Genomic DNA, 13,980 nt, shown 5'->3' with positions numbered 1-13,980 from the left:
GGTCAGAGGTTCTATTCCTGTTGAATCAGACAGAGAGACAGGGACAGAGGTTCTATTCCTGTTCTAGATGAATCAGACAGAGAGACAGGGACAGAGGTTCTATTCCTGTTCTAGTTGAATCAGACAGAGAGACAGGGACAGAGGTTCTATTCCTGTTGTAGTTGAATCAGACAGAGAGACAGGGACAGAGGTTCTATTCCTGTTGAATCAGACAGAGAGACAGGGACAGAGGTTCTATTCCTGTTCTAGTTGAATCAGACAGAGAGACAGGGACAGAGGTTCTATTCCTGTTCTAGATGAATCAGACAGAGAGACAGGGACAGAGGTTCTATTCCTGTTCTAGTTGAATCAGACAGAGAGACAGGGACAGAGGTTCTATTCCTGTTCTAGATGAATCAGACAGAGAGACAGGGACAGAGGTTCTATTCCTGTTCTAGATGAATCAGACAGAGAGACAGGGACAGAGGTTCTATTCCTGTTCTAGATGAATCAGACAGAGAGACAGGGACAGAGGTTCTATTCCTGTTCTAGATGAATCAGACAGAGAGACAGGGACAGAGGTTCTATTCCTGTTCTAGTTGAATCAGACAGAGAGACAGGGACAGAGGTTCTATTCCTGTTGAATCAGACAGAGAGACAGGGACAGAGGTTCTATTCCTGTTGAATCAGACAGAGAGACAGGGACAGAGGTTCTATTCCTGTTCTAGATGAATCAGACAGAGAGACAGGGACAGAGGTTCTATTCCTGTTGAATCAGACAGAGAGACAGGGACAGAGGTTCTATTCCTGTTCTAGTTGAATCAGACAGAGAGACAGGGACAGAGGTTCTATTCCTGTTCTAGATGAATCAGACAGAGAGACAGGGACAGAGGTTCTATTCCTGTTGAATCAGACAGAGAGACAGGGACAGAGGTTCTATTCCTGTTCTAGTTGAATCAGACAGAGAGACAGGGACAGAGGTTCTATTCCTGTTGAATCAGACAGAGAGACAGGGACAGAGGTTCTATTCCTGTTCTAGTTGAATCAGACAGAGAGACAGGGACAGAGGTTCTATTCCTGTTCTAGATGAATCAGACAGAGAGACAGGGACAGAGGTTCTATTCCTGTTCTAGTTGAATCAGACAGAGAGACAGGGACAGAGGTTCTATTCCTGTTGAATCAGACAGAGAGACAGGGACAGAGGTTCTATTCCTGTTCTAGTTGAATCAGACAGAGAGACAGGGACAGAGGTTCTATTCCTGTTCTAGTTGAATCAGACAGAGAGACAGGGACAGAGGTTCTATTCCTGTTCTAGATGAATCAGACAGAGAGACAGGGACAGAGGTTCTATTCCTGTTGAATCAGACAGAGAGACAGGGACAGAGGTTCTATTCCTGTTGAATCAGACAGAGAGACAGGGACAGAGGTTCTATTCCTGTTCTAGTTGAATCAGACAGAGAGACAGGGACAGAGGTTCTATTCCTGTTCTAGATGAATCAGACAGAGAGACAGGGACAGAGGTTCTATTCCTGTTCTAGATGAATCAGACAGAGAGACAGGGACAGAGGTTCTATTCCTGTTCTAGTTGAATCAGACAGAGAGACAGGGACAGAGGTTCTATTCCTGTTCTAGATGAATCAGACAGAGAGACAGGGACAGAGGTTCTATTCCTGTTCTAGTTGAATCAGACAGAGAGACAGGGACAGAGGTTCTATTCCTGTTGAATCAGACAGAGAGACAGGGACAGAGGTTCTATTCCTGTTGAATCAGACAGAGAGACAGGGACAGAGGTTCTATTCCTGTTCTAGATGAATCAGACAGAGAGACAGGGACAGAGGTTCTATTCCTGTTCTAGATGAATCAGACAGAGAGACAGGGACAGAGGTTCTATTCCTGTTGAATCAGACAGAGAGACAGGGACAGAGGTTCTATTCCTGTTCTAGTTGAATCAGACAGAGAGACAGGGACAGAGGTTCTATTCCTGTTCTAGATGAATCAGACAGAGAGACAGGGACAGAGGTTCTATTCCTGTTCTAGTTGAATCAGACAGAGAGACAGGGACAGAGGTTCTATTCCTGTTCTAGATGAATCAGACAGAGAGACAGGGACAGAGGTTCTATTCCTGTTCTAGATGAATCAGACAGAGAGACAGGGACAGAGGTTCTATTCCTGTTCTAGATGAATCAGACAGAGAGACAGGGACAGAGGTTCTATTCCTGTTCTAGATGAATCAGACAGAGAGACAGGGACAGAGGTTCTATTCCTGTTCTAGTTGAATCAGACAGAGAGACAGGGACAGAGGTTCTATTCCTGTTGAATCAGACAGAGAGACAGGGACAGAGGTTCTATTCCTGTTGAATCAGACAGAGAGACAGGGACAGAGGTTCTATTCCTGTTCTAGATGAATCAGACAGAGAGACAGGGACAGAGGTTCTATTCCTGTTCTAGTTGAATTTTATTTTATTTATTTTTATTTCACTTTTATTTAACCAGGTAGGCAAGTTGAGAACAAGTTCTCATTTACAATTGCGACCTGGCCAAGATAAAGCAAAGCAGTTCGACAACATACAAAAACAGAGTTACACATGGAGTAAAAGAACATACAATCAATGATACAGTAGATAAAAATAAGACTATATACAATGTGAGCAAATTATGTGAGATAAGGAAGGTAAAGGCAAAAAAAGGCCATGGTGGCAAAGTAAATAATGTATAGCAAGTAAAACACTGGAATGGTAGAATTATAATTTGAAGAAAGTTCAAAGTTCAAATATAAATAATATGGTGCAAAGGAGCAAAATAATAAATAAAATAAATAAATACAGTAGGGGAAGAGGTAGTAGTATGGGCTAAATTATAGATGGGCTATGTACAGGTGCAGTGATCTGGGAGCTGCTCTGATAGCTGGTGCTTAACGCTAGTGAGGGAGATAAGTGTTTCCAGTTTCAGAGATTTTTGTAGTTCGTTCCAGTCATTGGCAGCAGAGAACTGGAAGGAGAGACGACCAAAGGAGGAGTTGGCTTTAGGTGTGACCAGAGAGATATACCTGCTGGAGCGCGTGCTACAGGTGGGTGCTGCTATGGTGACCAGTGAGCGGAGATAAGGGGGGACTTTACCTAGCAGGGTCTTGTAGATGACCTGGAGCCAATGTGTTTGGCGACGATTATGAAGCGAAGGCCAGCCAACGAGAGCGTACAGGTCGCAGTGGTGGGTAGTATATGGGGCTTTGGTGACAAAACGGATGGCACTGTGATAGACTGCATCCAGCTTGTTGAGTAGGGTATTGGAGGCTATTTTGTAAATGACATCGCCGAAGTCGAGGATTGGTAGGATGGTCAGTTTTACGAGGGTATGTTTGGCAGCATGAGTGAAGGATGCTTTGTTGCGAAATAGGAAGCCAATTCTAGATTTAACTTTGGATTGGAGATGATTGATGTGAGGCTGGAAGGAGAGTTTACAGTCTAACCAGACACCTAGGTATTTGTAGTTATCCACAAATTCTAAGTCAGAACCGTCCAGAGAAGTGATGCTGAACAGGCGGGCAGCGATCGGTTGAAGAGCATGCATTTAGTTTTACTTGTATTTAGGAGCAGTTGGAGACCACGGAAGGAGAGTTGTATGGCATTGAAGCTCGTCTGGAGGGTTGTTAACTTCTTGGGGCTATGTGGGACGCTAGCGTGCCACCCGATGTGCACCCTATCAACAGCAGGTGCAATTCAAGAGCGGCAAATTTGAATCCAAATAAATGTCAAAATTCAAATTTTTCAAACATACAACTATCTTACACCCTTTGAAAGATAAACATCTCCTTAATCTAACCACGTTTTACGATTTCAAAAAGGTTTTACGGCGAAAGCATAAATTTAGAGTATGTTAGGACAGTACATTTACAAGAGTTGTGTGTAATGTTTTGTCAAGTCAAAGACAGGGTCACCAAAACCATAAAACCAGCTAAAATGATGCACTAACCTTTTACAATCTCCATCAGATGACACTCCTAGGACATTATGTTAGACAATGCATGCATTTTTAGTTCTATCAAGTTCATATTTATATCCAAAAACAGCGTTTTACTATGGCATTGATGTTGAGGAAATCGTTTCCCTCCAATAACCGGCAGTCAAGTCAGCGTCACAAATTAAATAATTCAAATTAGAAAACATTGGTAAAATATTATATTGTCATTTAAAGAATTATAGATTTACATCTCTTGAACGCAATCAACTTGCCAGATTTAAAAATAACCTTACTGGGAAATCACACTTTGCAATAATCTGAGCACTGCGCCCAGAAAAATACGCGTTGCGATACAGACTTGACGTCATGTTGGGGAGATCTAAAATCGAAAATACTATGTAAATAATCCATTACCTTTGATTCTCTTCATCAGATGTCACTTCCAGGTATCACAGGTCCATAACGAATGTAGTTTTGTTCAAAAAAGTTCATCATTTATGTCCAAAAATCTCCGTCTTGTTAGCACATGATCTAAGCCAGCCGGACTTCTCGTCATGAACGAGGGGAAAAAATATATTTACGTTCGTTCAAACATGTCAAACGTTGTATAGCATAAATCATTAGGGCCTTTTTTAACCAGAACATGAATAATATTCAAGGTGGACGAATGCATTCTCTTTTAAAACGTTTTGGAACGAGGGTACCCAACATGACCTTGCGCGCCAGAGTCTAATTGGCCATCACCGTTCCAAGGCTCTTGTTCGGTCAGATCTCATAGTAGAAGATTCAAAACACTTTGTAAAGGCTGGTGACATCTAGTGGAAGCAATAGGAAGTGCCAAAACATTAATCAGCCCCTGTGTGTTTCAATGACATAGGCTTAAAGGTAATTCAACACATCAGGTATCCACTTCCTGTCAGAAAATGTCTCAGGGTTTTGCCTGCCAAATGAGTTCTGTTATACTCACAGACACCATTCAAACAGTTTTAGAAACTTTAGGGTATTTTCTATCCATATATAATAAGTATATGCATATTCTAGTTACTGGGTAGGATTAGTAACCAGATTAAATCGGGTACGTTTTTTTATCCAGCCGTGAAAATACTGCCCCCTAGCCCCAACAGGTTAACACAGTGTCCAAAGAAGGGCCAGAAGTATACAGAATGGTGTCGTCTGCGTAGAGGTGGATCAGAGATTCACCAGCAGCAAGAGCGACATCATTGATGTATACAGAGAAAAGAGTTGGCCCAAGAATTGAACCCTATGGTAACCCCATAGAGACCGCCAGAGGTCCGGACAGCAGGCCCGAATCAGACAGAGAGACAGGGACAGAGGTTCTATTCCTGTTGAATCAGACAGAGAGACAGGGACAGAGGTTCTATTCCTGTTGAATCAGACAGAGAGACAGGGACAGAGGTTCTGTTCCTGTTCTAGTTGAATCAGACAGAGAGACAGGGACAGAGGTTCTATTCCTGTTGAATCAGACAGAGAGACAGGGACAGAGGTTCCATTCCTGTTCTAGATGAATCAGACAGAGAGACATGGACAGAGGTTCTATTCCTGTTGAATCAGACAGAGAGACAGGGTCAGAGGTTCTATTCCTGTTGAATCAGACAGAGAGACAGGGACAGAGGTTCTATTCCTGTTCTAGATGAATCAGACAGAGAGACAGGGACAGAGGTTCTATTCCTGTTGAATCAGACAGAGAGACAGGGACAGAGGTTCTATTCCTGTTCTAGTTGAATCAGTCAGAGAGACAGGGACAGAGGTTCTATTCCTGTAGAATCAGACAGAGAGACAGGGACAGAGGTTCTATTCCTGTTCTAGATGAATCAGACAGAGAGACAGGGTTGAGGTTCTATTCCTGTTCTAGATGAATCAGACAGAGACAGGGACAGTGGTTCTATTCCTGTTGAATCAGACAGAGAGACAGGGACAGAGGTTCTATTCCTGTTCTAGTTGAATCAGACCGAGAGACAGGGACAGAGGTTCTATTCCTGTTCTAGATGAATCAGACAGAGATACAGGGACAGAGGTTATATTCCTGTTGAATCAGACAGAGAGACAGGGACAGAGGTTCTATTCCTTTTCTAGTTGAATCAGACAGAGAGACAGGGACAGAGGTTCTATTCCTGTTCAAGATGAATCAGACAGAGAGACAGGGACAGAGGTTATATTCCTGTTCTAGTTGAATCAGACAGAGAGACAGGGACAGAGGTTATATTCCAATTCTAGATGAATCAGACAGAGAGACAGGGACAGAGGTTCTATTCCTGTTCTAGATGAATCAGACAGAGAGACAGGGACAGAGGTTCTATTCCTGTTCTAGATGAATCAGACAGAGAGACAGGGTCAGAGGTTCTATTCCAATTCTAGTTGAATCAGACAGAGAGACAGGGACAGAGGTTCAATTCCTGTTGAATCAGACAGAGAGACAGGGACAGAGTTTCTATTCCTGTTCTAGTTGAATCAGACAGAGAGACAGGGACAGAGGTTCTATTCCTGTTTAATCAGACAGAGAGACAGGGACAGAGGTTCTATTCCTGTTCTAGATGAATCAGACAGAGAGACAGGGACAGAGGTTCTATTCCTGTTGAATCAGACAGAGAGACAGGGACAGAGGTTCTATTCCTGTTCTAGTTGAATCAGACAGAGAGACAGGGACAGAGGTTCTATTCCTGTTGTAGATGAATCAGACAGAGAGACAGGGACAGAGGTTCTATTCCTGTTCTAGACGAATCAGACAGAGAGACAGGGACAGAGGTTCTGTTCCTGTTCTAGATGAATCAGACAGAGAGACAGGGACAGAGGTTCTATTCCTGTTGAATCAGACAGAGAGACAGGGTCAGGGGTTCTATTCCTGTTGAATCAGACAGAGAGACAGGGACATAGGTTCTATTCTTGTTCTAGATGAATCAGACAGAGTGACAGAGACAGAGGTTATATTCCTGTTCTAGATTAATCAATACAGAGAGACAGGGACAGAGGTTCTATTCCTGTTGTAGTTGAATCAGACAGAGAGACAGGGACAGAGGTTCTATTCCTGTTGTAGTTGAATCAGACAGAGAGACAGGGACAGAGGTTCTATTCCTGTTGAATCAGACAGAGAGACAGGGACAGAGGTTCTATTCCTTTTCTAGTTGAATCAGACAGAGAGACAGGGACAGAGGTTCTATTCCTGTTCAAGATTAATCAGACAGAGAGACAGGGACAGAGGTTCTATTCCTGTTCTAGTTGAATCAGACAGAGAGACAGGGACAGAGGTTCTATTCCAATTCTAGATGAATCAGACAGAGAGACAGGGACAGAGGTTCTATTCCTGTTCTAGATGAATCAGAGAGACAGGGACAGAGTTTCTATTCCTGTTCTAGATTAATCAGACAGAGAGACAGGGACAGAGGTTCTATTCCTGTTCTAGATGAATCAGACAGAGAGACAGGGTCAGAGGTTCTATTCCAATTCTAGTTGAATCAGACAGAGAGACAGGGACAGAGGTTCTATTCCTGTTGAATCAGACAGAGAGACAGGGACAGAGGTTCTATTCCTGTTCTAGATGAATCAGACAGAGAGACATGGACAGAGGTTCTATTCCTGTTGAATCAGACAGAGAGACAGGGTCAGAGGTTCTATTCCTGTTGAATCAGACAGAGAGACAGGGACAGAGGTTCTATTCCTGTTCTAGATGAATCAGAGAGAGCGACAGGGACAGAGGTTCTATTCCCGTTGAATCAGACAGAGAGGCAGGGACAGAGGTTATATTCCTGTTCTTGTTGAATCAGACAGAGAGACAGGGACAGAGGTTCTATTCCTGTTGAATCAGACAGAGAGACAGGGACAGAGGTTCTATTCCTGTTCTAGATGAATCAGACAGAGAGACAGGGACAGAGGTTCAATTCCTGTTCTAGTTGAATCAGACAGAGAGACAGGGTCAGAGGTTCTATTCCTGTTCTAGATTAATCAGACAGAGAGACAGGGACATAGGTTTTGTTCCTGTTCTAGATGAATCAGACAGAGAGACAGGGACAGAGGTTCTATTCCTGTTGAATCAGACAGAGAGACAGTGTCAGGGGTTCTATTCCTGTTGAATCAGACAGAGAGACAGGGACATAGGTTCTATTCTTGTTCTAGATTAATCAATACAGAGAGACATGGACAGAGGTTCTATTCCTGTTGTAGTTGAATCAGACAGAGAGACAGGGACAGAGGTTCTATTCCTGTTGAATCAGACAGAGAGACAGGGACAGAGGTTCTATTCCTTTTCTTGTTGAATCAGACAGAGAGACAGGGACAGAGGTTCTATTCCTGTTCAAGATGAATCAGACAGAGAGACAAGGACAGAGGTTCTATTCCTGTTCTAGTTGAATCAGACAGAGAGACAGGGACAGAGGTTCTATTCCAATTCTAGATGAATCAGACAGAGATACAGGGACAGAGGTTATTCCTGTTCTAGATGAATCAGACAGAGAGACAGGGACAGAGGTTCAATTCCTGTTCTAGTTGAATCAGACAGAGAGACAGGGTCAGAGGTTTTATTCCTGTTCTAGATGAATCAGACAGAGAGACAGGGACAGAGGTTCTATTGCTGTTGAATCAGACAGAGAGACAGGGACAGAGGTTATATTCCTGTTCTAGTTTAATCAGACAGAGAGACAGGGACAGAGGTTATATTCCTGTTGAATCAGACAGAGAGACAGGGACAGAGGTTCTATTCCTGTTCTAGTTGAATCAGACAGAGAGACAGGGACAGAGGTTCTATTCCTGTTCTAGATGAATCAGACAGAGAGACAGGGACAGAGGTTCTATTCCTGTTCTAGTTGAATCAGACAGAGAGACAGGGACAGAGGTTCTATTCCTGTTGAATCAAACAGAGAGACAGGGACAGAGTTTATATTCCTGTTCTAGTTGAATCAGACAGAGAGACAGGGACAGAGGTTCTATTCCTGTTGAATCAGACATAGAGACAGGGACAGAGGTTCTATTCCTGTTCTAGATGAATCAGATAGAGAGACACGGACAGAGGTTCTATTCCTGTTCTAGTTTAATCAGACAGAGAGACAGGGACAGAGGTTCTATTCCTGTTGTAGATGAATCAGACAGAGAGACAGGGACAGAGGTTCTATTCCTGTTGAATCAGACAGAGAGACAGGGACAGAGGTTCTGTTCCTGTTCTAGATGAATCAGACAGAGAGACAGGGACAGAGGTTCTATTCCTGTTGAATCAGACAGAGAGACAGGGTCAGGGGTTCTATTCCTGTTGAATCAGACAGAGAGACAGGGACATAGGTTCTATTCTTGTTCTAGATTAATCAATACAGAGAGACAGGGACAGAGGTTCTATTCCTGTTGTAGTTGAATCAGACAGAGAGACAGGGACAGAGGTTCTATTCCTGTTGAATCAGACAGAGAGACAGGGACAGAGGTTCTATTCCTTTTCTAGTTGAATCAGACAGAGAGACAGGGACAGAGGTTCTATTCCTGTTCAAGATGAATCAGACAGAGAGACAAGGACAGAGGTTCTATTCCTGTTCTAGTTGAATCAGACAGAGAGACAGGGACAGAGGTTCTATTCCAATTCTAGATGAATCAGACAGAGAGACAGGGACAGAGGTTATTCCTGTTCTAGATGAATCAGACAGAGAGACAGGGACAGAGGTTCTATTCCTGTTCTAGATGAATCAGACAGAGAGACAGGGTCAGAGGTTCTATTCCAATTCTAGTTGAATCAGACAGAGAGACAGGGACAGAGGTTCAATTCCTGTTGAATCAGACAGAGAGACAGGGACAGAGTTTCTATTCCTGTTCTAGTTGAATCAGACAGAGAGACAGGGACAGAGGTTCTATTCCTGTTGAATCAGACAGAGAGACAGGGACAGAGGTTCTATTCCTGTTCTAGATGAATCAAACAGAGAGACATGGACAGAGGTTCTATTCCTGTTGAATCAGACAGAGAGACAGGGTCAGAGGTTCTATTCCTGTTGAATCAGACAGAGAGACAGGGACAGAGGTTCTATTCCTGTTCTAGATGAATCAGACAGAGCGACAGGGACAGAGGTTCTATTCCTGTTGAATCAGACAGAGAGACAGGGACAGAGGTTCTATTCCTGTTCTAGTTGAATCAGACAGAGAGACAGGGACAGAGGTTATATTCCTGTTGAATCAGACAGAGAGACAGGGACTGAGGTTATATTCCTGTTCTAGATTAATTAGACAGAGACAGGGTCAGAGGTTCTGTTCACAACGGGTTTTTTAATGTGTCTGCCAGGATGTGATTGGTTCCCTTTTTCACACAGAGACGTGTTTTATAGTGGTAACCACGGCAATCTAGTGACTGCTTCAGATCCACTACAGAACAGAACGCATGGCCCAACACACACACACACCGAATACACACACACACACACACACACACACACACACACACACACACACCGAATACACACACACATCACTGACAGAATGCGTTATGCACAACACCGTACACTGTTCAGGAACAATGACAGTTTCTCATTTCATGTGTTTGAAAACAGAAAGACAGTAAATTGGATCTGTCTACCTGATGAACAGGAGGGGTGTTGTGGATAGTGAGAATGCCGTGGATGTATATAGACCATACAGACCAAGAGAACCTCAGTCCTAATGAGAACCTCAGGCCTAATGAGAACCTCAGTCCTAATGAGAACCTCAGTCCTAATGAGAACCTCAGTCCTAATGAGAACATCAGTCCTTATGCAGCACGCAGTCCTAATGAGAACCTCAGTCCTAATGCAGCACTCAGTCCTAATGAGAACCTCAGTCCTTATGCAGCACTCAGTCCTAATGCAGCACTCAGTCCTAATGCAGCACTCAGTCCTAATGAGAACCTCAGTCCTGATGAGAACCTCAGTCCTGATGAGAACCTCAGTCCTTATGCAGCACTCAGTCCTTATGCAGCACTCAGTCCTAATGAGAACCTCAGTCCTTATGCAGCACTCAGTCCTAATGAGAACCTCAGTCCTAATGCAGCACTCAGTCCTAATGCAGCACTCAGTCCTTATGCAGCACTCAGTCCTAATGAGAACCTCAGTCATAATGCAGCACTCAGTCCTAATGCATCACTCAGTCCTTATGCAGCACTCAGTCCTAATGCAGCACTCAGTCCTAATGCAGCACTCAGTCCTTATGCAACACTCAGTCCTAATGCAGCACTCAGTCCTAATGAGAACCTCAGTCCTTATGCAGCACTCAGTCCTAATGCAGCACTCAGTCCTAATGAGAACCTCAGTCCTTATGCAGCACTCAGTCCTTATGCAGAACTCAGTCATAATGCAGCACTCAGTCCTAATGCAGCACTCAGTCCTTATGCAGCACTCAGTCCTAATGCAGCACTCAGTCCTAATGAGAACCTCAGTCCTTATGCAGCACTAAGTCCTTATGCAGCACTCAGTCCTAATGCAGCACTCAGTCCTAATGCAGCACTCAGTCCTAATGAGAAACTCAGTCCTAATGAGAACCTCAGTCCTGATGAGAACCTCAGTCCTTATGCAGCACTCAGTCCTTATGCAGCACTCAGTCCTAATGCAGCACTCAGTCCTAATGAGAACCTCAGTTCTTATGCAGCACTCAGTCCTAATGAGAACCTCAGTCCTAATGCAGCACTCAGTCCTAATGCAGCACTCAGTCCTAATGCAGCACTCAGTCCTAATGAGAACCTCAGTCCTAATGCAGCACTCAGTCCTAATGCAGCACTCAGTCCTAATGCAGCACTCAGTCCTAATGCTGCACTCAGTGCTTATGCAGCACTCAGTCCTAATGAGAATCTCAGTCCTTATGCAGCACTCAGTCCTAATGCAGCACTCAGTCCTAATGAGAACCTCAGTCCTAATGCAGCACTCAGTCCTAATGCAGCACTCAGTCCTAATGCAGCACTCAGTCCTTATGCAGCACTCAGTCCTAATGAGAACCTCAGTCCTTATGCAGCACTCAGTCCTAATGCATCACTCTGTCCTAATGAGAACCTCAGTCCTTATGCAGAACTCAGTCATAATGCAGCACTCAGTCCTAATGCAGCACTCAGTCCTTATGCAGCACTCAGTCCTTATGCAGCACTCAGTCATAATGCAGCACTCAGTCCTAATGCAGCACTCAGTCCTAATGCAGCACTCAGTCCTAATGCAGCACTCAGTCCTTATGCAGCACTCCTTCCTAATGCAGCACTCAGTCCTAATGCAGCACTCAGTCCTAATGAGAACCTCAGTCCTTATGCAGCACTCAGTCCTAATGAGAACCTCAGTCCTAATGCAGCACTCAGTCCTAATGCAGCACTCAGTCCTAATGCAGCACTCAGTCCTAATGCAGCACTCAGTCCTAATGCTGCACTCAGTCCTAATGCTGCACTCAGTCCTTATGCAGCACTCAGTCCTAATGAGAACCTCAGTCCTTATGCAGCACTCAGTCCTAATGCAGCACTCAGTCCTTATGCACCTCTCAGTCCTAATGCTGCACTCAGTCCTTATGCAGCACTCAGTCCTAATGCAGCACTCAGTCCTTATGCAGAACTCAGTCCTTATGCAGCACTCAGTCCTTATGCAGCACTCCGTTCTAATGCAGCACTCAGTCCTTATGCAGCACTCAGTTCTAATGCAGCACTCAGTCCTAATGCAGCACTCAGTCCTAATGAGAACCTCAGTCCTAATGCAGCACTCAGTACTAATGCAGCACTCAGTCCTAATGAGAACCTCAGTCCTAATGCGGCACTCAGTCCTAATGCGGCACTCAGTCCTTATGCAGCACTCAGTCCTTATGCAGCACTCAGTCCTAATGGAGCACTCAGTCCTAATGCAGCACTCAGTCCTAATGCAGCACTCAGTCCTTATGCACCACTCAGTCCTAATGCTGCAGTCAGTTCTAATGCAGCACTCAGTCCTTATGCAGCACTCAGTTCTAATGCAGCACTCAGTCCTAATGCAGCACTCAGTCCTAATGCAGCACTCAGTCCTAATGAGAACCTCAGTCCTTATGCAGCACTCAGTCCTAATGCAGCACTCAGTCCTAATGCAGCACTCAGTCCTAATGCAGCACTCAGTCCTTATGCAGCACTCAGTCCTTATGCAGCACTCAGTCCTAATGCAGCACTCAGTTCTAATGAGAACCTCAGTCCTAATGCAGCACTCAGTCCTTATGCAGCACTCAGTCCTGATGTAGCACTCAGTCCTAATGCAGCACTCAGTCCTTATGCAGCACTCAGTCCTAATGCAGCACTCAGTCCTTATGCAGCACTCAGTCCTAATGCAGCACGCAGTCCTAATGCAGCACTCAGTCCTAATGAGAACCTCAGTCCTAATGCAGCACTCAGTCCTTATGCAGCACTCAGTTCTAATGCAGCACTCAGTCCTTATGCAGCACTCAGTCCTAATGAGAACCTCAGTCCTTATGCAGCACTCAGTCCTTATGCAGCACTCAGTCCTTATGCAGCACTCTGTCCTTATGCAGCACTCAGTCCTAATGCAGCACTCAGTCCTAATGCAGCACTCAGTCCTAATGCAGCACTCAGTCCTTATGCACCACTCAGTCCTAATGCTGCACTCAGTCCTTATGCAGCACTCAGTCCTAATGCAGCACTCAGTCCTTATGCAGAACTCAGTCCTAATGCAGCACTCAGATCTAATGCAGCACTCAGTCCTTATGCAGCACTCAGTTCTAATGCAGCACTCAGTCCATATGCAGCACTCAGTTCTAATGCAGCACTCAGTCCTAATGCAGCACTCAGTCCTAATGTTGCACTCAGTCCTGATGCAGCACTCAGTCCTAATGAGAATCTCAGTCCTTATGCAGCACTCAGTCCTAATGCAGCACTCAGTCCTAATGAGAACCTCAGTCTTAATGCAGCACTCAGTCCTAATGCAGCACTCAGTCCTAATGCAGCACTCAGTCCTTATGCAGCACTCAGTCCTAATGAGAACCTCAGTCCTTATGCAGCACTCAGTCCTAATGCAGCACTCAGTCGTAATGATAACCTCAGTCCTTATGCAGCACTCAGTCCTTATGCAGAACTCAGTCATAATGCAG

At 44.5% G+C, this 13,980-nt stretch overlaps 2 protein-coding genes across 2 annotated transcripts in view; both read left to right on the top strand.

The window, feature by feature from the left end:
* The window catches only part of st6galnac3 (ST6 (alpha-N-acetyl-neuraminyl-2,3-beta-galactosyl-1,3)-N-acetylgalactosaminide alpha-2,6-sialyltransferase 3), a 404,784-nt gene that overhangs the window by 272,067 nt on the left and 118,737 nt on the right, over positions 1-13,980 (top strand). The window lies entirely within an intron of this gene.
* On the top strand, positions 4,703-13,705 carry LOC145860313 (uncharacterized). The gene is made up of 3 exons (XM_082960670.1): positions 4,703-8,867; positions 9,268-13,112; positions 13,700-13,705. Exons 2-3 carry the CDS (start codon positions 10,524-10,526, stop codon positions 13,703-13,705), a joined length of 2,595 nt encoding a protein of 864 aa, XP_082816796.1. The 5' UTR covers positions 4,703-8,867; positions 9,268-10,523.

Source organism: Salmo salar, chromosome 14, assembly GCF_965601325.2.
Source record: "Salmo salar chromosome 14, fSalSal1, whole genome shotgun sequence".
Taxonomy (NCBI): Eukaryota; Metazoa; Chordata; class Actinopteri; order Salmoniformes; family Salmonidae; genus Salmo; species Salmo salar.
The sequence above is the reverse complement of the archived record's forward strand: the minus strand, read 5'-3'. Positions and strand labels throughout refer to the sequence as shown.

Excerpts from the sequence above, each read along its gene's own strand:
- LOC145860313 (XM_082960670.1), top strand. The coding sequence starts at position 10,524 with ATGCCGTGGATGTATATAGACCATACAGACCAAGAGAACCTCAGTCCT.